This window comes from Falco biarmicus, chromosome 7 (genome assembly GCF_023638135.1).
Source record: "Falco biarmicus isolate bFalBia1 chromosome 7, bFalBia1.pri, whole genome shotgun sequence".
In the NCBI taxonomy this organism is placed as follows: domain Eukaryota; kingdom Metazoa; phylum Chordata; class Aves; order Falconiformes; family Falconidae; genus Falco; species Falco biarmicus.
The window spans coordinates 53,545,317-53,570,231 of NC_079294.1; the positions used below are offsets into that span (position 1 = coordinate 53,545,317).

Below are 24,915 nucleotides of genomic sequence, written 5' to 3' on the forward strand. Positions count from 1 at the left end.
TGCTCCAGAAGCTCAGCTTTGCTCTGGTGAAGTATATTACAAGTACAACCAAACTCAAGGTCATAGCTAAGAATCTGAGTGAGTATGATTAAATTAAATATAATGCATAGAATCTCATTCCCGTTTCTGTCATCTTCAAATTTATACGAGCCTCTCTGAAGGAATAATGATGAATAACACCAACCTTGAGAGACTGATGAATTTCTGGGGGAGCTGGCTACAGGAGTTATCTGAACCTTCACAAAATCTTAAGACGGAATTTGCATTTTCTTTGCCATAGGTATACAGTACAAAGAACGTCCATTTGAGAGATACCACTTTTCTCTTTACAAATGCATTGTCATACTACTGTACAAATAACGTTAATCTGTTAACACACCTAACATGCACCAGTGACAAACATTTCTTCTCTGATATATAACATTATTTAAAAATCATTCCACCACTACTTATAACCTACAGTACATACTCTTACCACCTTTTGTCTCAGTCTGTCTCTCTGAATCTCATTAGCATGCTTTATTCTAGCCACCAGCTGTTTGCCCTTTGAACTCAATTGGCCTTCACTAGATGGAACAAGAAGGGAGTATTTTCTGCTATTTTTTATCAAGACACCTTGAACACACATTCTTGTTCTTCATATATTTTCTAACTAATATTAAACAGAAAGAGGCTAGTAAGGAAGCAACCTGTATGAAAGCCCTATAGGTTTCATCTTCTGCCAGCCCAACATGGAAACATCTTGAGACATTTTCACAGTTTGTGGTTAGCTTTTGATATGCTTCCTTTTCTGACGCTTCCCCCTCCAATATCATAACCTAAATTTTTCTTTGCAGTCTGTTGGAAGTTCAAACAACAAAGTTCATCTTCTGTCACCTACACAGAATGACAATGCTGTCTTCCATTTGTTTAGCAGCAGCACTGAAGTTACTTATAAATTGTGCTCTGCATTTGACATACAGCCAGCCACCAGAAGAAGCAAACTCACTCCTCCCCAGATATTATTCCTTCGTTCTGTAACTCCACTGTATTTATCAGACAATGCTAGTTAATGTGGTACATATAATTATTTTTATGTACCTTTGTCAGCCCAGAGAAAAGAAGAGTTCCATCACCTGGCTTGTACACGCCAATTTTCTGTAATCTTATTAATAATTAATGGTACACACATCATTGAGCACTGTTCATGTGAACAAGGTTTACAGGTGTTTTGTAAAGATACTGTTCCTTTTTTTCACATTTGTTTGTAGAAGGAATACACATCCTCTTACCTATGTTTCAGTAATTACTCTTGGTAAAGTTATAAGGAAATTCACATCAAGAATAGAACAATATTAAAGGGATAAAGGGAACAATATAAAGGGGTAAAGACCCGAGAAATCAAACAAGTTTGAACTTCAGTTTAAATTATCCTCTTGTGCCTGCCTGGTGCATATTGCCTTTATTTTTCTATGTCTACTAATACTGATGGTGTATTTGCTCATGCAAAGTAGAGGAAGCCAATGGGCAAAAGTCATATGTAGAATATGTTTCCCAATGCCTCAGGGTGGGACAGATGTATATATAATCCAATTTTCCTTTACCAGGGAACCATCATGTGTTTGTGTGCTGTGTGTAGCAAAAGGTAGCATCATATATAAGGTCTTCAGTCCTGTAACTGAAGAACACATCAAGGAAAAACCAGCTCTGCCTAGTTCTGAAAGCTGCCTATATATATTTCTACTTAGCTGAATAGATGGGGAATTTGCAGGCAGTGCTTCCCATTGCTTTGGGGGAGTGCTGGAGGAAGGCAAGGGGAAGATGTAGCCATGTTTAAATATCCTATAGGATTTCTTATGTCTTCCATGGGTTGATTAAAATCATTTGTTCCTGCTTGTTCCTCATCCTTTATCCCTCACAGAAGGAGCATGCGGCAATAATTTGCAGCAAGATTTTTATGTAAGCGTCCCCCTTACATGGGTTTTATGCAGAAGGGAAACATATGGTTCTGAAAGAGCATTAATACCCAGGTACAGCTGGTCTTTGAAGATTTTAAGTGATCCAGATAAAAAGAATGATCAAATGCTTCCCAAGGGAGACTGTGGCTGTTCCGACACTGTTCTTTATCACAAGTGTAACACTTAGAGGGAGATGTCTACAGAGACCTAAGAATAGAATGGGGATTGTATTGGCAAAAGCAAACCAGGCATATAAGCAAATAAGACAAAAATAAAACCCTCAACCTGGCCAGCAATAGAGAACTTAATCGCAGTCTACCAGGCTGGCAGCAAAGAAAAGGAAGCAAACTGTTTCATTCATCTATTGTTATTAGTTAATGCAACAACTTAACTTTTCCCCATGACGGCAATGTCTCTATGCCAGGTTTTTATTATCCTGCGGCGCTGGCACTCTTAAAATTCCTATTACTCAGAGAGTTTACATTGATTTAAAATGGAGTTTTGTTTGCTTGATATAAAAAGAGCTATCACAAAAAATGTAGTGTCAGACCTTAGGTGAGAATCAACCCTATTTTCTATTTAAAAGACTCATTGGATTTAAAGACAAGTCACTTTTAAAGAAGCAAATATCTAAGCTGCCAGATTTATTTGAGGAGCTGATCCCAAATAATCATCATAGAATCATGGCAATCATAGAATTGTTTGGATTGGAAAAGACCTTTAAGATAGCAAATGGACCAATGCTCAATTTTTGTATTTATCGTACGGAAATATCACATAGCTCCAACCAGGCTTCATTACTGCATACTCCAGAGTTCCAAACAGAAGCTCCAGAAGCTGAAACTAGACACTGTCACTAACTGCTCTTGTGCAGGGTAAAATCCCCCAAGATGTATGTTCCTGGGAGAGACCAGGTTAACAAAGGGATAGGGAATAAACTCGTCATAGAGAATGTGAACAGAAAGTTCACAAGAGAAAGTTTAGGAAATGTGAAAAATTTATGAAACGCCTATATTTTCATGACTGCAAGAAGAAAATTAAAGGAGCAGGAGAAAGTCAGGAGGAAAGATGGAAGAGAATTGTATAATCCCGTCAGAGCTCTGAGGAGGGGAGCCTTTCAAAGTCTCAGTGAGATTGGTAGCAAATCCAGAGCTTACTGTTAATACAAACAAGAAAGCTAAACCACAGAATCTGAAGCTATGGGCCAAGTCTGGATAAATTAAGTTTTATTTGGCAGGACTACTCAAGGTAAAAATCCCATTTCAGAAATAATCCACTATCCCATCTATAGTTACAACAGCAATGAAAATGAAGTTGCTAATACCAAATAAAAATATAAACCCCTCATTTCCTCTGGGTTCTGCAGAAAGAATGTATGCGGCTAAGGTGCAAATCTTATCCTGGGGCTGCCACTGGATAACATGTCCCTAACTAGCAGGATTAGAACTACCATGACATAAGAAATCCTAAGCTAATTTGGAAGTAGAACAGCCGAAGAAAGGCTGTTCAACAGAAGTTTGAATTAGAGAGGTTAAATTGCTTCAGATTCTTCCGATCTGTGCTGATATTGGTGCCAGATGTGAAAGTCTGGGTGAGATAACTGTCCTCCCAAACCACCAAATCTTTCATAAGCCAGGAAGTTTAGGGGGAAAGATGACAGATATTGTATCTAGGACTATAATAAGAAAAAAGTTCCTTTTATTTTTCTCATGTAAGGTTACTGCAAGACAAAAGAAAAAAAATAAAATGGAGGGACATAACAGCTACGTTTTTTTTTTAATTGAAGAGACACAAGATATTAAGTACAAGTCAAAAGTTTAAATTATGGTAGTTATTTTAAAGTAACTAGAAGCTGCCTCAGATTTTTAACAAAATACGTCCAAGGACTAATGACAGAAATACGCTTGACAAAGTAATTTCTCAAACCAAAAGCAATAAGCTCTGGTAAGCCTTACATAGGTCCAAGTTGCAGTCTTGTTCTATAATATCTGCATGAGTATTTTATATGTTACAGGTTATTAAGCATGTTGATGTATAAAAATATGCAGAAAAGTTGGCTTCTCATAGATCATACATCACAAAGAGATACTAGCTACATAACAAATTAGTAACAGCTGGATGATTTGGAACCAGAAGGCCTAACATGCCAGTACAAGGCAAATTTCACTCAGTTTATGAAACAAGACTACTTTACCTAGGGCAATAAACCAATGCCTCTAGATTGGATTTTGCAGAACCTGGGGCTTCCTTGTGAAACTGCGTGATAACTTAGCCATGACAAAGATGCCACAGGATCTGGGAGGCCAGCAGAGAAATTCTGCTGCCTGGAAAGATTCTGGCTTGAGAAATCCTGATTGCTTGGAGCATTGAAATTAATGAAGGAATTAAGCTTGAGGTTACAAAATTAAAAACTGAAGTCTTGTGCTTCTATGCTTTAGTATGTCTTTATGAGAATTTTGATTTCTTTAAGAAATAAACCTGTATTCTATCATCATTTATCTTTAGAAAGAGTTAATTGTATGAAGTGCTTAAAATTTTCTGCTTTTAGATTATCTTTTGGCAGAGCAGTGGGGATTTTTTCAGTGGAAAGAGTCTTTAGCTTTAATGTCATATTTCAAAAGACATTTTCTTGCTGTCTTTTGCTCTTTCCCTTTGACAGCCATCATTGCTGAGTAATGCCCAGGGTCATACTTTTGAAAAGCAAATTCTTCCTTTGCAGCATTGCTGCAGGACCTATGGCATAGCATATATCCAGACAGCTAGGCACTTATCCTTTTATAAGAGATAGGTTGAATTCTGTAAGGCATGTGTCTGGCACAAGAGTTAGATGCAGACCAGTAAAGAAATATGAAAGGGAAAATCTGCAACTGTAGAAATGGTTTTAGGAATACACATGCATTCACATGTATATACAGTTTTGGGATACTAAGGAAGAAGTGCATTAAATGTAGGGTAATTTACTCCACCAGAAAACATGCAGCAAGCTATTAGTCCAGGTTATTACTTGCTTGACAAAACTCCAGACTGAACCAAAGACTTTGCTACAGAGCGCAGCGCTTCAACTGAAGTCAAAATAGTTAACCCACGGTGTCAAAGGTAAATTTCGTCTGGATGAGAAGTCCTGAAATAATGCCTAGATAGCAGTTATTTTCCTAAGAGAATTTATTACCAGAACAAAACATACTTGAAAATAAAATCTTCTCACATCTCTTGGCAGAACATCAGATATTTTAGTAAAATACATTTTCTCCTGCAACACATTTCCCCACTTAAGAAATGTTAGTACAAAAAGTCACTAGCATTCAACTCAGATTTAGTGACAAAATTGAACCAATGTCTATTGGGATGCTTAGCATAAACATGGCGTTGCAGAATGATTGTCCATTTGTTGCTAAATCCTGCTTCCACAAAATTAATAAATTCTGTTAATTGCAAGGAAAGCAGAATGGGGCCTGTAATCACATGATGATTCAAGAGATAATCCTTGTTAAAGATTAGGTTTGTAGCCACTGAAGGTGACAGGGTAACAAATCCTGGCTTTGATAGTTACTATTTTGTCAGCCATAGGGCAGGTCTTCAAGGGGACCTTAACATTTCCCCTATTTATAATTTGCTTTCTGCTCCCTAGTTTTGTCCAGCATTTTAGTTCAACTGGTTTTATGATTGTCCAACATAAAATATGACTAGTTGGTGTATGACATGTTATCTCCACAGTGTATGAACATATTTTGATTTCTACAGCACTGAGTCAGCATTCTGATGAGTTAGCATTTATATTCCCGACAGCTGTTTATTCCTCTCAATGTAATTTCAGAGATAAATGTCCAGAAGGGATTTGCTGCCCCAGATCTATCAGAAAACATATTTAAGATATTCTGTGGTATTTAAATCATAAAAAAAAAAAAAAATATTCAGTAATGCTAGGGCAAAAAGTGTTTAATTTTTAACATTAAATAACTAATTTAAACCTTTATACTATTTTTAAACATAATGTGGTAAAAGTCAAAGTATTTTTATTTTCTGTCTAAAATCACATCAGTGGTTTCTAGGGACATTATAAATTTAAGAAACGAACTGAAACTTCCAATCAGTATTTTTATGTTACTCCTTGTATTCAGAGTGGAGAGAGTTGCCTTGAGAAGAAAAGGAGCAAGAGCAACCAGTGCACATAAAGGACCAAACTGTTCCTGGAATAGCTGATTGATTGTGTCTTACTGAAGCCATGGGACTAGTTGGCACAGTGGAACATAAATCTTGATAGAAGGCAGAACCAGTAGATGAGGATTCACTGCATTCTGAAATTCTCCAGGTAATGCTGCAGGGTTATTTTGGCAAATATGGGGTAGGCTATGGTCAATTATATGCCGTCATTTTTTATCTACTTGTTTTTTGGGTTTAGTCTTCTTGTAAAGCAATGCACGTGGCACAGAGCAACATAGATCTTCTTTTCCTGCACCAGCCCCATAGACTTTATAGGGTGCACCCTACAGGGTGTTACCACAGCTTCCTTATCTTTGTATTTTAGAAAGGGCAAACTCTTTCTAGGAGATGTGTCTTCTAAACACTCTTCTGTTAGATGTGAGTTTACAATATGGTAGGGAAATTAAAGTTACTGTTAGTGAGATTATAGAAGTGTCTGTTACCTGTGCAAAAATAAAATGCAGTTCTGAATCCCATTAAATTAATGATTTTGGTCATGTCTGGTGGCAATGATTCTACTGATTACTTATGATTTTGATAAAAGAGTTAAAAATAATACTAATTGTTCTGTTCTCTGTCCTTTCAAAGTCCATCTTTTCTTGTCTCAGGACAAAATGTAGAAAGGGATTCTTGATATAACTTCTCTAAAAATTCAGCTGGTATCCTCTATTACCTACCTTTTGCCTTTTCCTATTCTCTAGTCTGAATCAAGCGGTCCCTTTTTTCAAACTCACATAGAAAGATATCTTTGCTTATTAGATTAATAATATATATTGCTGAATAATTTTAATTTTGCTCTTATGGATTTTTTAATTTTTTTTCTGGGATAGAGTAAAAAGAACAGTGAACAGCATTACAGAGGCGAGTTTTCCAGTGGATTCTTTCTGCACCCTGATATTGTGGCTACTATAGACCACCAATCATCAGTTCGTACTGAGCTTTCTATATTACTGGCAAGTGCTTTTTGTTTTTTCTTCCATGGTAACTATAAATTTAGAAGATAACAGGCCAAATTAACTTGCAGGCGATTCCATTCATCTCAGATATAACTGTGTCCATAAATGAGCAGACAAACCAATGAATAAAACCATCATGGTTACTACGCCAGTAAAGTAAGACTTCTAAAATATAAGCAGTACTTTTGAAGCTAAACTCTTTAATGAAACACCAAAACTTGAATGTTATTACCCTAGGACTTTTTTCCCAAATCCTTACTTATGTCAACAAATGAGGTTAATCAGGAGGTAAAAATCTTCATCCCTATTTACCATAAAAACTTACAGTATGGGCAGACTTTATTGTGTAAAGAAACTGTCTTGAATCTAAGCATTCAAGATCATGTATATGGCGGTGACATATGCACCATAAAGAAAAATGTGTAAGTAGAAGATAATAATCTCTTTGAGCTATTAATGAAAATTTATTTGGGCCATTTCTGTACAAGCGTTGCATCGCCAGTGTAGACTAATGTACAGCTTGCTCAAAAATCATTAAATGAATCTTGAGATTGGACAGTGGTTACAAATTATTGGATCCCTTCTAAAATCAATTCATAATCCTGTGTCTGCATTTGTCAGTTTTCTTTTGGCTTTGTAAAACATCCTAAAGATTGCAGTGCCTGTACTTTAATCTGGTGTATGTGTGTTCAATATTCCACTTAGATTTAACAGTGTAGTGAAGAATGGGCATCAGGGTCAAGGTATTTGTGTAAAAAGTAGTCGAAGTTTAATGCTTTGCTGTATTTCCAGATTTGTGGGTAGTACAAGTTCTTATTTATAGCTCAGTCCTAAAAGATGTGGAAAAAGAAGTAATTTGATTGATTGGAATGCTGCTTTAAGCCATTGTGCATATAGCTCTCTGCCTCTTGAGAAATCATTAGCTTGCACAGTAAACACCTACATATACTTTCACTGCAAGAACTCTAAAAACTTTGTGCTGAGATTCACTTGATTATTGATGCAATATCCAACACGAAAGTTTCCAAATATGTATGTGTACATATACACAGTATGTCCTATATATTGTGAATGATATCAAAAGCAACAGCAATGCTAATTTTTTATTTCCGTAAACTGAGTACCTGTTTCTCAGTAATATTGTTGCTAGCATTATTTGTATGACTTCAGTGCCTGGAGTTCCCAAGTGAGACTGATAAACATGTATTCCGACCTAGAAGTGTTTACAATCTAACTGTGTCTTTATGGTAGTACTGCTGTGACAGAAAGGTCTAAGTGATGCTACTACATATCATTTAAAACATTGTTTTCCTTGGTGTGCAAGCAGAGGGTATGCCAGCAGCACTCCCAGAAGAAATATTTTTATGGCAATTTTATGATTCAGTGCTGTTGGGGTAGAGCTGTAGCAAAGAAGATGTAAATTTACAGAGAGGTAATCTTTCTAAGTACAGCCAAGTCTTAAGACAGAATGCTTCTGTGAGAAGTTTTTACTGAGATGCAGTCATTTTGTTATGGTCTCTTACTCAAGGACTGGTTAAGTGTAAATGAAGGTATGGCCAGAATACATGCATATTCCAAGTGACTGATCAACACAGTAAGGGTGGGTATGCACACTACTACGTCCCATCTCCTCTCACACGTATCCCCTCTCAAAACACACACTTCATTTTTTTAATCTTCACCAGAACCCCTGCACTTTCATAAGAGGAAACCATTATAGAAGGGAAGAATCGTCTTAAGAACGTTGGGTGGCCAGCTGGATGGCCAGGCAGCTGGAGGACCTGATCCCCTTGTGTGTATCTGGGCTACTATCACAATGCAGTGAACCCGGGAAGCATACCCAATACAAAAAGGCCCTCTGGATGGTGAAGAGATGGCTTATTATGCATATAGCAGCCCCATCGCTGCTTCCAGAGTATGGTATTTAGCTGGATTACTGCTGTACTCTGGCTCTTTCTGACACAAAGAACAAGCTTTTGGGCACTCCTAGCCAAGAATAGCCAAAAATAAGTAGTCTGAGACTGCACTAATTAACTGTAGAAGCCAGAAATTAGGGAAATTCAAAGATCAGAAAACATGTTTTTTAAGGCCAAAAGCTACCTTCATCCTTTTGCTTGCTTTGTTGCAAGCAGAATCCAGGGAGAATAGATAACCGGGGTCTGGATATTTTGAGACATGGGATATTGTGTCAGGAAGCATGCATAATGCATTGCTATGGTAATGGTTACCACAGTTGGTATCATTTATGGAAAAAAAAATAAATTCTGTAGAAGTGTAGTTAGCTTACATAAGCAACTGCTACTTTAGTCAGACGAGCCTTTTAGTTATCTGTAACATCTTCGAAATTGTCATATTTTACATTTGGTGTTGCAAAGCTAGCAGTTTACAGAAGTGACAATTTATGTGGATGAAAATGCAGGTTAATACCCTGAGCTGAGCAGGCTACTGAAGAAACAATCTTGTCTTTATTATACTTACAGTACAATTAACTGCAGTATCTGATAACTGCTAATGTGCCAACAGTTGCAAGAAATTCCAGCAGCAGGCTGGAAAGTGCTTTTTATGGTATTTCTAAAATGGAAATCTCAAAAATTGCTTGGGAAAGACACTTGGTCCGACACCTTTATTTGCTTTTCTCTTCTCATCTTTTATTTCTCCTTAACACTTCTTTCTACTGCTGACTATAGCCATGGCTTCTCTGTTCCAGGTTCCAAACCGAGATGAGCAGCTTCCTGTCAAATAAGCCAATGCTACCGGACAAATTGACCTTGACATGACTGCTGTGATGCCAAAAGCCACAAGCTAACTGGTAACAATTGTTAGGTATGTCAACACTAATTGTTATTGTTGATGCATGTCATAAAAATACCAGGTGCTAAAGAAGCAAACCGGTGCAATCCCTTGGTTCATCAAAATCTAATCCTCTTGAACCTCAATAAACATTTGGGATTAGACATAATGTGAATCAAGCCTTTTCTATATGCATATTACCTGCTGTATTAGCTCCCAGTTTACAAAACATGGTTGCACTAAAAATACACACAAAATTAGGGATGGCACTCTCACTGCAGTAATACTGGCAATGACTTGGGCATGCCAAGTAGCAGATGTTTGGAGGAAGCCACTCAAGGTTTTGTCTCAGTAATTGCTGGCAAGAAATGTCTGTTCCTGCTTTTCTTGATCCTTGATTGCATTGGCTCAATATATCATCCTCTCTTGCAGAATACCCACTATAAGGAGGTGCATAATCCATGAGAATTTTCTCTTACAGTTTCTTCCCACGTAAATTTCATCAGGAAGGCGGGATTTGTTTTCTGTTTTCAATGCCACTCTGAACCATTCAGATGTGGAGAAAAACATGACCATTCACCAAGGGGTTCTGTATTTCCATACCAAGCACATCCTTAGAAGCTCTTTTGAGGACTAACTACTTCTCTAAATCCTTGGAAGCAGGAAAATATGAGGTAGAATAAACAAGAGCACCAGGCTCCGCTTTTGCCTTCCTGGTTGCCATTTTACAGAAATGTATACACCTATCCTCCCAACTTCTTTCCCCAGCCAAAACATAGGAGTTTGGGAGGGAGAAGGAAGAATAGTATCATTTAAGGCTGTGAGCCTGCTTTTAGAATTAATTCCCATTTAGAATAGAGAGAATTGATCTGTAAAGAATAAAGGGTACGAACAAGCCTGCTTTTCAAAAACACTGCATGGCATTGGCAGAACTGAGGGTTGACTGGAATGCTGCTTTAGATTTCTACACCAGAGTTGCTACATCAGTAGTGTAAAGATGATTACAGGTAAGAAATTGTAATGATGTTTGAAGGCTATCCTGTCTGGATTTCAGTGATGATATTTCCTGTTCATAGTTCAAGGCATCTCATTAGAAATGGGTATATTTCAGTTTCCCTACACATTTGTTTAAATATTAAGAGTTAATGAGTCACAGAAACATGACAATCCTGCCTGATACAGGACGGACATTTGGTGTTTACTAGGAGTTAAAGGTGTAGTGTCTGTAAAGCGCTAGCTGGTGCATTCCCATACATGTTCTAAAAGTACAGTGGCCCTCATTTCTGCCTTTGGATGCAGCCTCTGGTTACTCTGAACTGCCTGCCTCCGTTGGCTGGTTGATTTCATTCATCTTACAAATTATGCACCAACAAAAAATGAATGAACAGTGGCACATCTAAGGACTTTCTAATCTGGAGGACTTCCTTGCCAATGCCCTACTGCCATTGCCAGCCTGTCCTGGCTTTTCATCCCATCAGGAAGAGGGGGAAGCTTGACAAGGGGCATCCAACTTCCTGTGAAGTGATTTTCTGTTTCCTTATCCCGTTGTGTCGCTGAACAAAGCACAGCTAGGCAGGACCTAGCCACGCTTTGGACACCTTTTAGAAGCAGTGGGTGCTGTCACGGTCAGTGTACCCTACTTCAGCCTTGTTTCCAAGACTTGCATATCCTATCCTTTCCTATCCTTTAATTCTCACTGTCTCCTTTTTTTTTTTCATTTTTTATCCCCTTCCATAAGCCGTTTCTTTTCCAGAATAAAGAGTTCCAGCCTGCTTAGTTATTTTTGCTATGGAAACCACTCCATCCCATCCGTTCAATCATCGTTGCCTTTCTCTGAACTTTTTAAAGATCTAATACAACATTTTGAAGATGCAAGCACCAGAGCAGCACAGGGTATTCCTGGAGTGAGCAAACCATGGCATTATAGACTGGCATAATTATATTTCCTGTTTTGTTCTTTTTTCCTTTCCTAAGTCACCAACATTTGCATTTTTGGACTGCTATCCTTCACTGAATTGGTATTTTTATGAAACTGTCTATCTGTCACAGTCCCAGACTTTCACTTCTGAGTGGTAACAGGCAGCTCAGAGCTCGTTACTTTATTTATAAAGCCAAGAACACTCTTGTCCACATACATAATTTCACATTTATCTACACTAATTTTCCTCTGCTATTTTGTTACCCAGTCACTTAGTCTTAAGGCCCATCTACAGTTTTATGCATTCAGCTCTCACACTTCCTACACTGAGCAAATGCGTATCCTCAGCAAACTTTTCTGCATCACTGCTAAGACCTTTTCCAATCAATTTTTGAGTTGGTTGAGAAGAACCAATCCCCTGCAGAATTCCACTGATGACTTGTCTCTGTATTGTCCCTGTGGCTGAAGGTTTGGGAGGGGGCACAATGATGGTGTTCAGCAGGGATCTAGAGGGTGTTACAGAGCTACGTGATCCCTTAGCTCAGGCTTCACGCCTAAGAATCATGGGCAGTACGGTACTATGCTCTGCCTCTTGCAGTGGAGTCCTGCACACAGCTAGGGCTAATCAACCTAATCTACGACTTCTGGTTCGTCTGTGCCTGACACTGCTTGGGAAGGGAGTGACTTATTTGGCATGTCCCAGCAGCAGAGGACTGTGTGCTTTCTGCCAGGATGCTGATTCACTGAGGTCCTCTTGAAAGGGCCTTTTTCTACCTGCAGTCCAGCCTTACGGCCTTTGCCTGCCACGCAGTTTGCCCCCCATGTTATAGATCCCCCATCGTGTGACCTAATACATGGAGTCTCACATGTAAGAAAGACTAAACTTCAGAAATCTAACTTCTAGTGGGAGGTAGGACGCCAACAGTCTGTGCCAAAGGCACGTATCAGGGCACAGACAAAGTGTTTTAGAGCAAAGGAAGTTTAACAGTACGCAGCCTGGTGACCCAACAAGATAGGACCCAATGCAACAGTCTAGTGTGGAGCAAAAGAGTAGAAAGCCTGTGGAAATATGATTTGGTTTCATAGACGCATGCAAAAAAAAGAACCGTATATAATCTGTTGGAAGTGAGTGAGTATACCAGAAACAGTTAGTAAAACAGACAAAACCTGAATGTTGAAACAACTGTCGGGTTTTATTCAGTTTGGACTTCATGTGCTTGATTTACCACTACGGTGCCCTTAGTGGCGTGGTTTGCATATGGAACGTGGGTATGAACATTTCCAAGTCAGCAAGGAATTATCCCCGAATTCCTGTAGTGTGAAAATTATCTCCGAATTTGGGCTTGTACTCTTCACGGGCTTGTATTTGGATTCCGTTTGTTCCTGCCTGGGGAGCACAGACTCCAAAAGAGTATTTTTTTTACCACATGCAATGAAGGAAAGGCAGTATTTGCCACTATGCTTTGAAACATCATAGTTTCCTTCATATTGGTTGGTAAGGAACATAGGCTAATTAAGTGATATTAGTGAATCAAACCAAGAAATGCTTCTAAATCCCTTATGTAGCCTCTGTGTGTTTTGTGTGTATCGTGGCCAGGAAAACTGGGCAAACAAATCGCCACTACTAAATGTTCTATAGTTACAATTCTAAATAATCCTTCACAGAATGATTTCCAGCGGTAGCGGAGGAATCCAAGCACTGTGGCGTAGTCCCACCTAGTGGCCACGTTGAACAGGACTTATCAGGGACTGGTCCCCTGAAGGTTTGGGTATCAACTGCCGAATGCTGCAGAGCTGCTGCTTGATTTTATTGTTATGGCAAAGGAAGGGACTTATTTTTAATAGCTATTAGTAGCTCACTGTATAACCTTGCAAATCTAAATATAACAAGGCTACTTAAATCCCTGGCTTGTGCACCCAGCTGCTTCTCGGACACAGCTGTTTGAATCCTGTGATTTTGACTGAGGACCGGAAGGTCCTCAAAAAAGGCTTTGCAGTTTGAAATCCAACATTGCTTTTTTGAGACTTTTTAATTTAAGTTACTATTTCATTGAGTATTCATTGCAAAGAAAAGTAAGTTCTATCCCTAAAGCAAAAGTTTAAGGAAGTTCTGAACTCTTACTTTACAAAGGGTATGAAAAATGAGACAAGGCCAATTTACTACATTCATTCAGTAAGCCTGATGCTGTAACATCTTCTCAGTCATCCTGTCTTAGTGTGAAAATACTCTTTGTAACTCCATGGTTTTTATTGTTAGAAAAAAAATATGTCGTAGTTACTTAGCCAGCCCGTTATCTTTTTCAGCCTAACATACAGCATAATCTGATGTTTAAATGACAAAATAGTAAGAAGTAAAACAGAAACTTACGTCTATAAGCATCAGATTGCCATTTTAGAGAAAAATACAAGTAATTCCTTTGTGACTGTTAGATTATAGTGCCTTGTCAGATAATTGGGTCTTTGTCCCCAACAGTGCTGGGAATTAAGCCTGAATTTAATTTTTTGGATTGTGCTCCCTGTGCTTTTACCAAGTTTCTGAAGCAACACAAAATGCATGCCAAAATGCCATAAACATTCTAATTCCTGAATTAATAGCAGTGTTTAGAGGTGTCCGATATATGGCCATCCAAATGAATTGTAAAAATATGGTGCTGTGGCTTAGCTCTGCACTTCTTCCTAAATACTGTTTGCACAATTTATACACCTTATTTTTTATTGTCTAAAGCAAAGCAGTGACTGTCTCCTTTCCCACAGGACTTACAATTAGCAGTGAAATTTTGCCACACTTAAGATTTTGTTCCCAGTGGAAAATGTTGGCTGAGAGCTGTAAAATACAATTCCAATAGAATTCCAAATTTCCAAATCTGAATTTCCAAAGAAAGGTATATTCTACACCAGAACTGAGCCATTCTGAAATTTTAAACATAAGTGTGAAATCCATAAAGCAGACTTCAAATACAAATTAATTACATGCACTATAAAGCATGTATACACGCAAACATAATCCATTTACATGGAAATGGAAAAGCTGTGTGCAAAAATCTCTTGTTGCTTGCAGTGTGAAAATAAATGGCTTGTGTTATAACAACTGTAAAAATAGTATCTGATTTTCACAGTTTGGATATTACTTATTCTGATAATTTATTTGACAGACATTGCGACACAATCTTTTCTTAATACATGAGAAAGTAACACATATATGTACTATTAATGCTGCTGAGAGTTGTCTGCTTCAGCATTGTAGTTCTCAATCAAGAAGAGAATAAAACCTGTTGTTGGAGGAGAAAAAAGAAAGCCTGAGGAAATTAATTAACTATTTTCTTTTATGTCATCTGCACGATTTTCACAGGGCCAGCAGGAAATGTCCAGTGATGCCTCAGAGATAAAAGAAAGAAGCAAAGAAAAAAAAAAAAAAGAAATGTCGTATTCAGGCAATTACTGACCCAACCTATAATTCTATCCACTTATCTAATAGAGATTGTCCTTTTTGGAGATGGTATTCTGGGAAAGAAAGTACAGAGAGGACGATAAACAGAGCCAATGACAAAATTTTCTGATCCAAAACCAGACCAAGACCATATCCTTAACACTGATTTGCAGAAGATACACGATATGGTACTTCTGTCTGGCATCTTTGTGCGGGTGTTTGTCAACAAGCTGCTTGCTCTGTGAAGTCCTAGACCAAATCACAATATGCAAATCTTGAACTTACTCAGTTTCACCTGTGTTACAGATCACATTTTTACTGTATTCATCAAAAATGCTGGAGCTGTCTCAAGCGGGGAAACTGTGAAATTAGAGCAGGGTATCCTTATCAGGGCTCTCACCTTGGAATGAAAAATTGAGTGTGAGCCCACACACCTTTTAACTTTGTTTTCTTTTTGCCCAAGGTGCTTTACTGACTGAACTACGCAACGGCTATAGTTGGTTGACTCTTAACTAACTGGATCATCTTCGTATTTAGAACTGAGGTGATTCTGCTCTTCTCAGACATGTAAAGTATGTGTCCGTCTATTCTGCGGGGACGAGACTATGATAACTTACATAAACACAAATACAAAAAACCATAGCCTTACAATTGCTATATAATTGTGTAACATCTATTATTATCTGTATCATCAAAGTATTCTAGCTCACCATGACAGTCCCACTAACATCATCTGGAATTTTGTCATTTATTTCAGAGACAAAAGGTTCTTGTCCTCACAATGTCTGTGTGACTGACATTTTTCTGTCACTGGGAAAAATACTCTACAAATGCTTGAGAATATTTACAAATACTGGAAGAAGGGCAGTGAAGCTGTTTCCCATTTTCTCTTCATGCTTGCCTCTTCTTTTCTAACTACATCTCTGTATTTCTAGTTGTCTTTCTGCACCCTGTCATCGTGCTCTGTTGTATTTATGGACGGTACTTTCTGTCTCTGGTTGCCCTGCAGCTGTGGTTTGTACTGTGTGAACCTCTGCAGGATACAGGGGGTGGCACGTTGGCTTTGCTTCCCGCTATATTGTTTCTTCAGAAGTGGGGGTGTCATTTTCATGGATTTTACAAGCACTTCAGACTCTCTCCTCCACAAATACCAGGCTGATTGTGTAAGATTGTCTTTCTGGCGTTTGACCCAAGTGTGGCGCTTACGGGGAAACTAGCATAACCCAGTTACTGATTATATTTTTCTCTTGGACGGAGGAGATGAGTGTCAGCGTACAACAGTGGTGTGGGAAGACTGGTGCTTTTTTAACCTGCTGTCAGGGTGTGGTTTTTTCCAGGACACTGGTGTTGAAGTAAATTGTGTGCTGTTGCACATGCGTTTGTCTTCTCATTGAGCTCACTGTTTCCAGCAGAGGTGACTGTTCCCTTCTTTCTGTGTGACTTCTGGGGCTACATCGGCTTCCACACTGAACACTGACACACTGCAGGGAGAGTGTAGCCCCAGCAGCTTTTTTTCCTCTTACGGGGTATTTGCAAGACTGATACATCATATGCTTTCTTACCAGGTGGAATGTATGTAACAGTCTTACAGTGAGACTACCTGATCCCACAGCTACTGATACTGTCCTGCTCTGTGATATCTGGTTGATTTTTTTTAGAGCTATCAGGTATTTCCAGCATAGACTGGCTTCAGGAAAGCCCTCGTATTTGCCTGCTGCTTTCTTAATGTGGTTCTTCTTAATTGGTTTGGTTTTGTAAGTGAATTGTCTTGTGATGTTACAGGACCGGTGCTACAGGATTAATCTGTTTAAAGCCAAACAACACATACGCAGATTTAGAGTGACTGCAAGTCTCCTGGAACTCTTGTGAGTGTATATGGAGAAAAGAGTTCTGACTGGGATGTCGTTATCTGTGGCCATGGATCAGCCCGTACTGTACCATTTGGGCCTATACTGTATTGTATCATCTGCCTGCCTATTCTGTTACCATTTACGTTTCACTGCTACTCAAGATGAACTTAAGCTCTTACGACCACAATTTTTTCAATCACTTCACAGTCATTAAGTTTTACTACACTTCTACAAGCTACTGTAATCCAGTCCCTAGCTGAAACTTAACAAAACTAACCTAGCCATGCAAAGGCGTTAAGGCTTCATAATTTACTATTTATATGCTACTGACACATCGAAACAGCAGTACAGCTTTTCACTACTTTTCAGGCATTTTTTCTCAGATATAAGTTTCTGTCTTAGCTGAATATCTGTAAATTACCTACACTATTTCTTAGCAACTAACGAGCTACTGAGAGCTCTAGTCCATTCTCAATGAGATTCCTTACTGAATTAAGCAAAGCATGATTCCATACACACAACGGCAAATGCCTGAACTGAATACTAGCTACATAAAATTCAGCATTTTAGGACTTCCAAAGTTTTGTTTGTGTTCTCCTTTTGGGTTGAAATCTCTGAAGCAGGGACCTAAATCCCAGTACGTCTCCAGTTACGTGCTGCTCTTACACAGGTCTTCCTCAGTTTCTGTTCCTCTTAATATAAACAAAAATTAGAGGAACTGTGATATTACCATAGGTTGTCTCTCACGTTCCCAGGGAGTTTATGGGTAAAATGTACTCCTACGTATGTACTTGGTCCTTGAGCACTGAAAACTAGCAGTGGCATCAACACATTACATCACTACTGAATACCCGTAATAAAGACCAGAGGCAACCCCCAGCGTTCATCAGCATCAAAAGATGTTCGTTACACAAAACAGAATCATAGCTTGCAAGTGCCAAGTAAAATCGGGTGCAAATGAAATGGAAAATTTCTTGCAAGCATCAGTGGTGTACTTCCCATACATGGAAACTAAGTGACAGGAAATCATTAAAGACATCATGACACTGATAATTTTAACCTGTATTTGTTGAATGATTGATTGAGTTGCTCCTCAGCAGAAGGGCTTCCTTCTTGGTCACTCATCTGACAGGTTTCGTGCGGCTCCATCTCTGATACAGCCCTCAGTTTTGTTTGCTCTGATAACGCTGGGACACGTCTATGCGTACGGTCTGGATAACAACAAAGACATTTCTCTAACAGCTGGCACATAATTCAAAATAACATGTACAATTTGATGTAATTCTGCCTGTGATGTTGCATTTGGGTAAGCAGCTGGTTTAGATAAACAGGATTTCTTTTGACGTTGTATAAAGAAAGTTGTTTCCATGTTTTTATTTCCGATGGGTTTGAGAGGTACAGGTCAGACAATTTATAGGGATTTTGGAAATAAACCTGAAATACTTACTCCATATAAACTCCTGCCTGGCCAACAAAGAATTATTTCCTGCTGTGTCATACGGGCAAGTAAAAGCCACGCGGAGTCACAAGGAGCTTTGCTTTGTACTAGGATGAGAATTTTAGAAGAGTAGAAGAATCAAGTCACTAGTGTCTTGAAGAATAAACACTGCTATAACACCCCTTAAATTGCTGTGGGTGTAATTCTTGGAAATAATGAGGCAAAAAGAGTTCAAATTGGCATTAAATCAACTGTGCAGAAGCAACAGCACATTCACTGGCCACATGTCACTAGCACAGTTTAAGGTTTTTGCCGTGAACTACATTCGTCCAGAGACAGAGTGACCTTTGGAAGCACGCCACGCTTCCCGCACCTGGCCGGTGCTGCTTTCTGGGGGGCATGAAGACAATGGGAACACATCAAAGTGCCCGTATCTGCCAGCGCGGGCGGGTCCAGAAAGCAGAAACTGTCCCCTGCTGCACACCCAGCGGATCAATAACGGGATTGATTCTGTCCTGCGTGCTCAGCCAGCCTGCCATAAAGAGTCTTGTTAACAAGTACAGCGGGCGGCAGGGCACCCAGCGGCTCCGCAGCCGCGTGGGGAAGCCACGTAGCACTGGCACAGCAACTACTCATCATGCATCTAGACAGTGTTCCTTCCATTTTGATTCCTTTGTCCTATCAATTGGCTTTTATGGGGTGGAAAAGAAAATCATTTTAATTGAAATAATAAACAGTGCTCTTTTCCTTCATACCTTTCTGTGTACCTTGTAGCAGGGCTTATCAAAGGCAATCTATAAAAATCCACAATGCATAAAAACTCATAATGTGTAATCCATTTAATTGAATCTGCAACATACGCGTGCGTGAATTTAAACAGATTATGTGCATGAATTGATGTGAATATCTAGCATGTGTTTTTCTTTGCCCGCTATCCAGTGGATTATTATTAGCAATAACAGATTCTAAAACTAGCTTTGCACATTTGATGTATGCTGCTGGGGGAGGGGAAGGAGGAGAGAGTGTAATAGTGGCTGAGCTAAGGCAGCCCGAGGCGTTTTTCTGCCGACACAAGGCACAGACAGACAGAATGGATTGGGGACGCTGTTCCAACAGTATCCGTTACTCTTTTGGAAATGTGCAGCATTGGCTTTCTCTTTTTCTCTCTGTATCTGCGATGATGTTGTCAGGGAGACAGAGTCCTTGACTTGCACCCAACTGCCGAGGCCATCACCCTTTGTAACAGTGCTGTGCCCCAAACCTTGCGCCCACCACAAGATTTAAATCTGCTCTGTGACGGCCCCCGCATCAAATGTTGAAGCGGTATAGAATAAAAATCTCCCTGCGCTGTCTCTGCAGTTAATTCAGAGGAAGCCAAAACTTCCTTCCAAAATGTATAACCCGGAAGACCTGGCTTTATAACGTATCATATTTTTATTTGTATGCTTTTTTAAAAAAATGATAGCATAAAGAGGCTCAAAGTAACCTTTTGGTATTGTGGTTGTCCACGAAGTACATTCTACATGTATTAAAGTCCACAACATTTGTGAACCTGCTTTGATTTTCTTGTGATCGCCATAAAACTGTACTGTAAATCGAACCTGAACAGATACACAAAATGGGCGTCTGTTCGTAAGTAGATGATCGTAAAATATCTGTTGCCTTCCTGAGTAATTGGGTCTCTAACTGTCAATTTTAAAAATAATCAGGTTTTCAAGAGAGGACCCAGACTACAGCTATTTTAAAGGTCAAAATGGGTTTAGATTTTAATTTTTCTTATTTAACTTACTAAAAATCATACAGTAATCAGACTCAGTGGGTTTCATTTATAAATAGCTGTAAATACTAAGGTCTTTAAATCTGTTACTGAACGGATTGGTGAAAGACATGACTATGTCAATTAAAATCTAAAAGGACATTCTGTGTATAATCTTTTGAGCGCAACCCTGCAGTCATTGCTGAGAACACTCCAGCTGACTTGGAAGACTCAAACTTGGAATGTAACAGACACAAAAAATAAAAATAGGTCACAAATAATTGTAAACACGCCGCACATTCTTTTTCATATTCTCTTTACTAATATCTAGTCAAACGTTGTTTCTCAAGTAGGTATGAACAGTGCCCGGTGTCTAAATAACATTTTGATTGCCTTCAGTTCTATTGTTGATATTAAGCCATGCAATCTTTTTCATGCAGCTGTTTACAGAGAGGCATAGTAAATAGTGTCACTTACAAAACAAACGTGAGAGGGATCACTTACTGGGCACTATGCCTACAGAGCTTCGCAATCTATTTTTAAATATCCCCAAAATGGGAAGGAAAGTGAAAGAGCAGTGTTACATTTCTGCGCTGTTATCAGTAGTACTTAGGAGGAATCCTTTTCCCGATCAGACTCTCATTCATTACTAGCAGCAATGATAAGATACAGTATTTTGCTACCAGTTTAAATGTTCAAGGTATAACGGCAACATACAATTGTTTAATAAATTTTCCCATTCTTTTATCTTTTATAAGAAAGAACCAGAAAGACAGCAAATAGTCCCTCTTGTTTAGTGCAAGAGAGAAAGTAAACACTAATTATAGCAAATAACTATTAGTGTCAAAGGATTCCAAGACATTACCAATATACACTTAAGCATTTCAGAGCAGTGACCTTACCTTCGTAGCCAAGGAGAAAGCATGTCAGCAAGTTAGGACAGACCTCCTCCAAAACGGAACAAAAAGCACAGAAAGCACTTGGGCCTTTTAAAGAGAGTTTATGTAAAAAATACTCCGTCCTCTTCTTGCAGCTCTCCTGAGACCAAATGTCTTTGTATTCCTCCAAGGAAAAGACTCTTTTGTAAACCAAATATGACAGCACTTTGTTCACATCCAGCTCTTCCAGTATTTTCTCTCTCTGATTGCTTGGGATTTCAGAAAGCCACTTATTCCTGTTTTCATTTTCTCTTTTGGTAGATTTTGCACAGTTATAAAACCAAGACTTGGCTGTTCTTCCAAACATTTTGATATTTAAATAGAAAATAGAAAATTCTACTTCTGCATTTATTGTGCAGTATTCAGTAAGCAGAGTAAACATAATGTGGATGGACAGAGTGCAAATACATACTGCTGTCTGTAATTATTGTAATTCCAATGGAATAAAGAAGGCCTACATACAAATCATAAAAAAATCTAGCTCAATGCCTGCAGCCTCCTAAGAGGATTACATTCCACTAATTAGCCCTTTACAACTGTTAACAGCTTCTGAACCGTAATGATGAGACTGAGAATTGCTTCGTTACTGTTACTTTTTAATTCTGTAACTGATCGTCAAAGGTATCCCTTCGCAAAAAATAATTCATTCAAGACAACAGCTGATCCAACTGAAATAATCTGTACAAGCCGGTACAGGATGGCATGAAGTGTCTTGTGTACACGTTACTGTTGTATTCCTCAGAGGCATGCCCAGCCCACGGGACAAGTGCCCTCCACTTCTGATTCCTTCATAAAATATTAGCTTTACAAGGCAATGGCATTACGCATTTAGAAAACATGTTTCTGTCAATATTTTTTTTATATTTATATGCATTGTTACATGCATGTATGTGTGTATATATATATGCACTGTTATATGCAAAAGGTAAAAAAAAAAAGGGTTACAGAGCAAGACCTTTCTTGTGAAGGTAAGTATCTCACTGTGAAGAATAACAACGTTTCTGCATGTTTTGATCTTTCAGGTGCGTCCAAGCAAAATAAAACGCCACGTAGCGCCCGTTTGGCGCGGCAGGTCTGACGGCGGGGATTACTGCAATCCCGGTGGAGGTGTTCTGCCACTGGCCATCCGTCAGTGCGGATCACGCCTTACATAACCCCCTTATGCAAATGCTGCTTAATACACGGACTTTGGGGCTGTGTTTTCATACTTTCTGTCACCATAAGTGCCCCGTATAGAAAAGCTATGAGTGCTTCCCGCCTCCTCCTCCGGGTTCTTGGTCTGTTTGTGTTGTTTCCGTTACTTCCAACGGATAATGCACCCATGTCCTCACCCGTGCAGCCTTACCTGAGGTTTTCCTAAGGGTGCTTTACCTGTCGTGCAGCAAACAAAAATATTTTGCCAGCTTTTAGGAAAACAAATTTTATAACATTTTCAGTCCTTATGATGTTAAGATGCAACCACTGTATCCTACTGTCAGGATTCTTCTCTTTAGAAATTTTCAAGTATCCCTCAGCTGGCATGACAGTTGGCTACCGACAGTATAATACTTTAGGAATTTTATTGTGTATATCCCAGAACTGTTGGGCAGCCCCGCCTGTCACCTTGTGGTAGGTTGCAGGTGTAACAAGCCTCCTATGTGACTCCTTATCTGGAGTTTGGACTAGCGGAATCAGGTGTTCTAAGCCACGTTAGTGGTCCCAGTTTGGAATGTTATGGTTTATTGACCACAAGCAGTGAGACCCACGTGCTTCTTCTGTAATCATCTTGAATGTGCTCAGGTAGAGCTCCCCGTGCATCGCATGGCAGCACACACCACCTGAAAGGTGACCCGTTGGGGGCAGGCAGGTGGTGAAGGGCATCTGCTGTCCCGTTCAGCGGGCCGTACGGCTCAACAAGGGTCACACACAGCGGCAGAGGAAGGAGACAACCTGTCCCAAAGACCTGACACCTTTAGAAGTAAGGGCTGCTTTATAAGCCTGATGCTCAAGATTCCCTTTGATTTTTGAACCTCCACAGCGGCCCCCATATTCTCGGTGAATAATCCTCATGCATTTGCTCCTCTCCAAGTAATTTCTCTCTCAGAAGTTCGCTAGTACTGATACCGCGATACCTCGGCAGGTAGAAGATCCTGATGAAGCCTGGTACTCCACAGATGTTAGACAGCACCTTGTGCATCAGCCTTCTCAGCCGCTGTAATTTCTGAGTTTTTCCGTTGCTTCAATAAATGTTAGCATAAGGCCATAGTTACAGTTTGGGGTTCATAAGACAGTGTCCAAAGATGAGATACAGCAGATGTAACCTGAATACATTTCTCAGCACTTAATCTCAAAACTAAATCTGTGTTGATTTTATTGTGCTGATAACACTGATGATCATCAGTATCCTAAGTGGAATAATGTATTCTGCATAGTAATGAATTTAGCAGGTAAAAAAACCCAGGTGACCTGTCAGATTAACAACAAAATTAATTTTAAAGGAAGCTATAGAGTATGTCCTATTTTTACACAGTTCTCCCCGTGAGTCCATCCTCAAAGAAGAGTGACCTTGCTATATATAGTGAGTGATAGACGTAAGTGTGGGCAAGTTCCATCTCTTGAGAAAAGGAAGAATTGGTGCAAATGAAAAATGTATCAGTTTGCTGGGGGATATTCTCAGTACACCTTAAATAACAAAACTGTTTTTAAAAAAAAAAAAAAGCATGAAAACGTCCAGCTGTGGCAGAATGACTAGCAGACGTAACTACAAAGCGGTTAGAAAATTCTGGGCATTTATGGGAGAGGAAGTGGTACTCTGCAGTGAAAATGCAAAGAGAGGCAGGTAGAACATGAGCTGCTCAATACAGACAGTGAGTTGCACTACACACAGCAGTCACCCAGGGAAACGGGAGAGGTGAGCGACCCCTCGCAGTCTGTGAGTACGCAGGCAGGGCCGCCAGGGCCGCAGTGCGGGCTGGGCGCGCAGCACCTGCGCTCTGTGCCACGGAACAGGCCACAGGCCACGGGGCTGCCTCAGGTGGGGGCTGTCCCCGTCTCCCACCTCCTGCAGGTGCTCTGCCGTTCCAAGGATGCTCTGTCTTTCTAAGGATGCTCTGTGTATTTAAATGTTATTAAGCATTCCTCCTCTGTGTTTTTAAGAACACATGAGCTCTGCTGATGCTGAACTGGGCAGGTGGGAACACCACACATTTTTTGGCCAGGTCTGCTCATGTCTGCTAAATCAAGTACATCTTCCCTTGTGTACATGGCACCGATGTTACTGTGTGGATAAACGCAGCCCCACTCGGGATCTGGCTGCTGCGGCAGACCAGGGGAGATGGCAGCAGAAGTCCTGCAAAGGACCAGGATGACAAGACCTGTCTGGGCAGGGACTTGTCCCCTCGGTTTACCTGGGCTAGCCGTAGCGGGTCTGCGGGGATGGTGCAGTTCCGCTGTGCTGCAGGTGTGGGCTGTCCCCTCCCTGTCACGCACCCCTCGTGCAGCCGCGCCGGCCACCGAATGGCCCCACCGGGATTTGCAGACCCAGCGACGCGGCTCCCGCCGCAGCCCCGCCGCTGCCAGCAGCCTGGGGGAGGCGGAGGGGCGCAGACCCGAGCGGCTGCGCATCGCCCCGGCGCGGCCCGGGGGTGCGCGACACCGGCCCGGCAGCAGCGACCCCAGGAGGGGCGGGGGCGGGGCGGGGGCGGGGCGGGGGGCGGGGCCGGGGCG

At 40.1% G+C, this 24,915-nt stretch overlaps 1 protein-coding gene across 1 annotated transcript in view; it reads right to left on the reverse strand.

The window, feature by feature from the left end:
- Positions 1 to 21,532, reverse strand: part of TJP1 (tight junction protein 1) — a 198,811-nt gene extending 177,279 nt beyond the window's left edge. Inside the window, exons 1-2 of the mRNA XM_056346041.1 lie at positions 21,175 to 21,532; positions 18,139 to 18,289 (exon numbers count right to left, since the gene is read on the reverse strand). Of these exons, the coding sequence (XP_056202016.1) occupies positions 18,139 to 18,289; positions 21,175 to 21,517 (494 nt within the window). The 5' untranslated portion in view covers positions 21,518 to 21,532. The remainder of the gene's footprint in view (positions 1 to 18,138; positions 18,290 to 21,174) is intronic.
- Between the last annotated feature and the right edge of the window lie 3,383 nt (positions 21,533 to 24,915).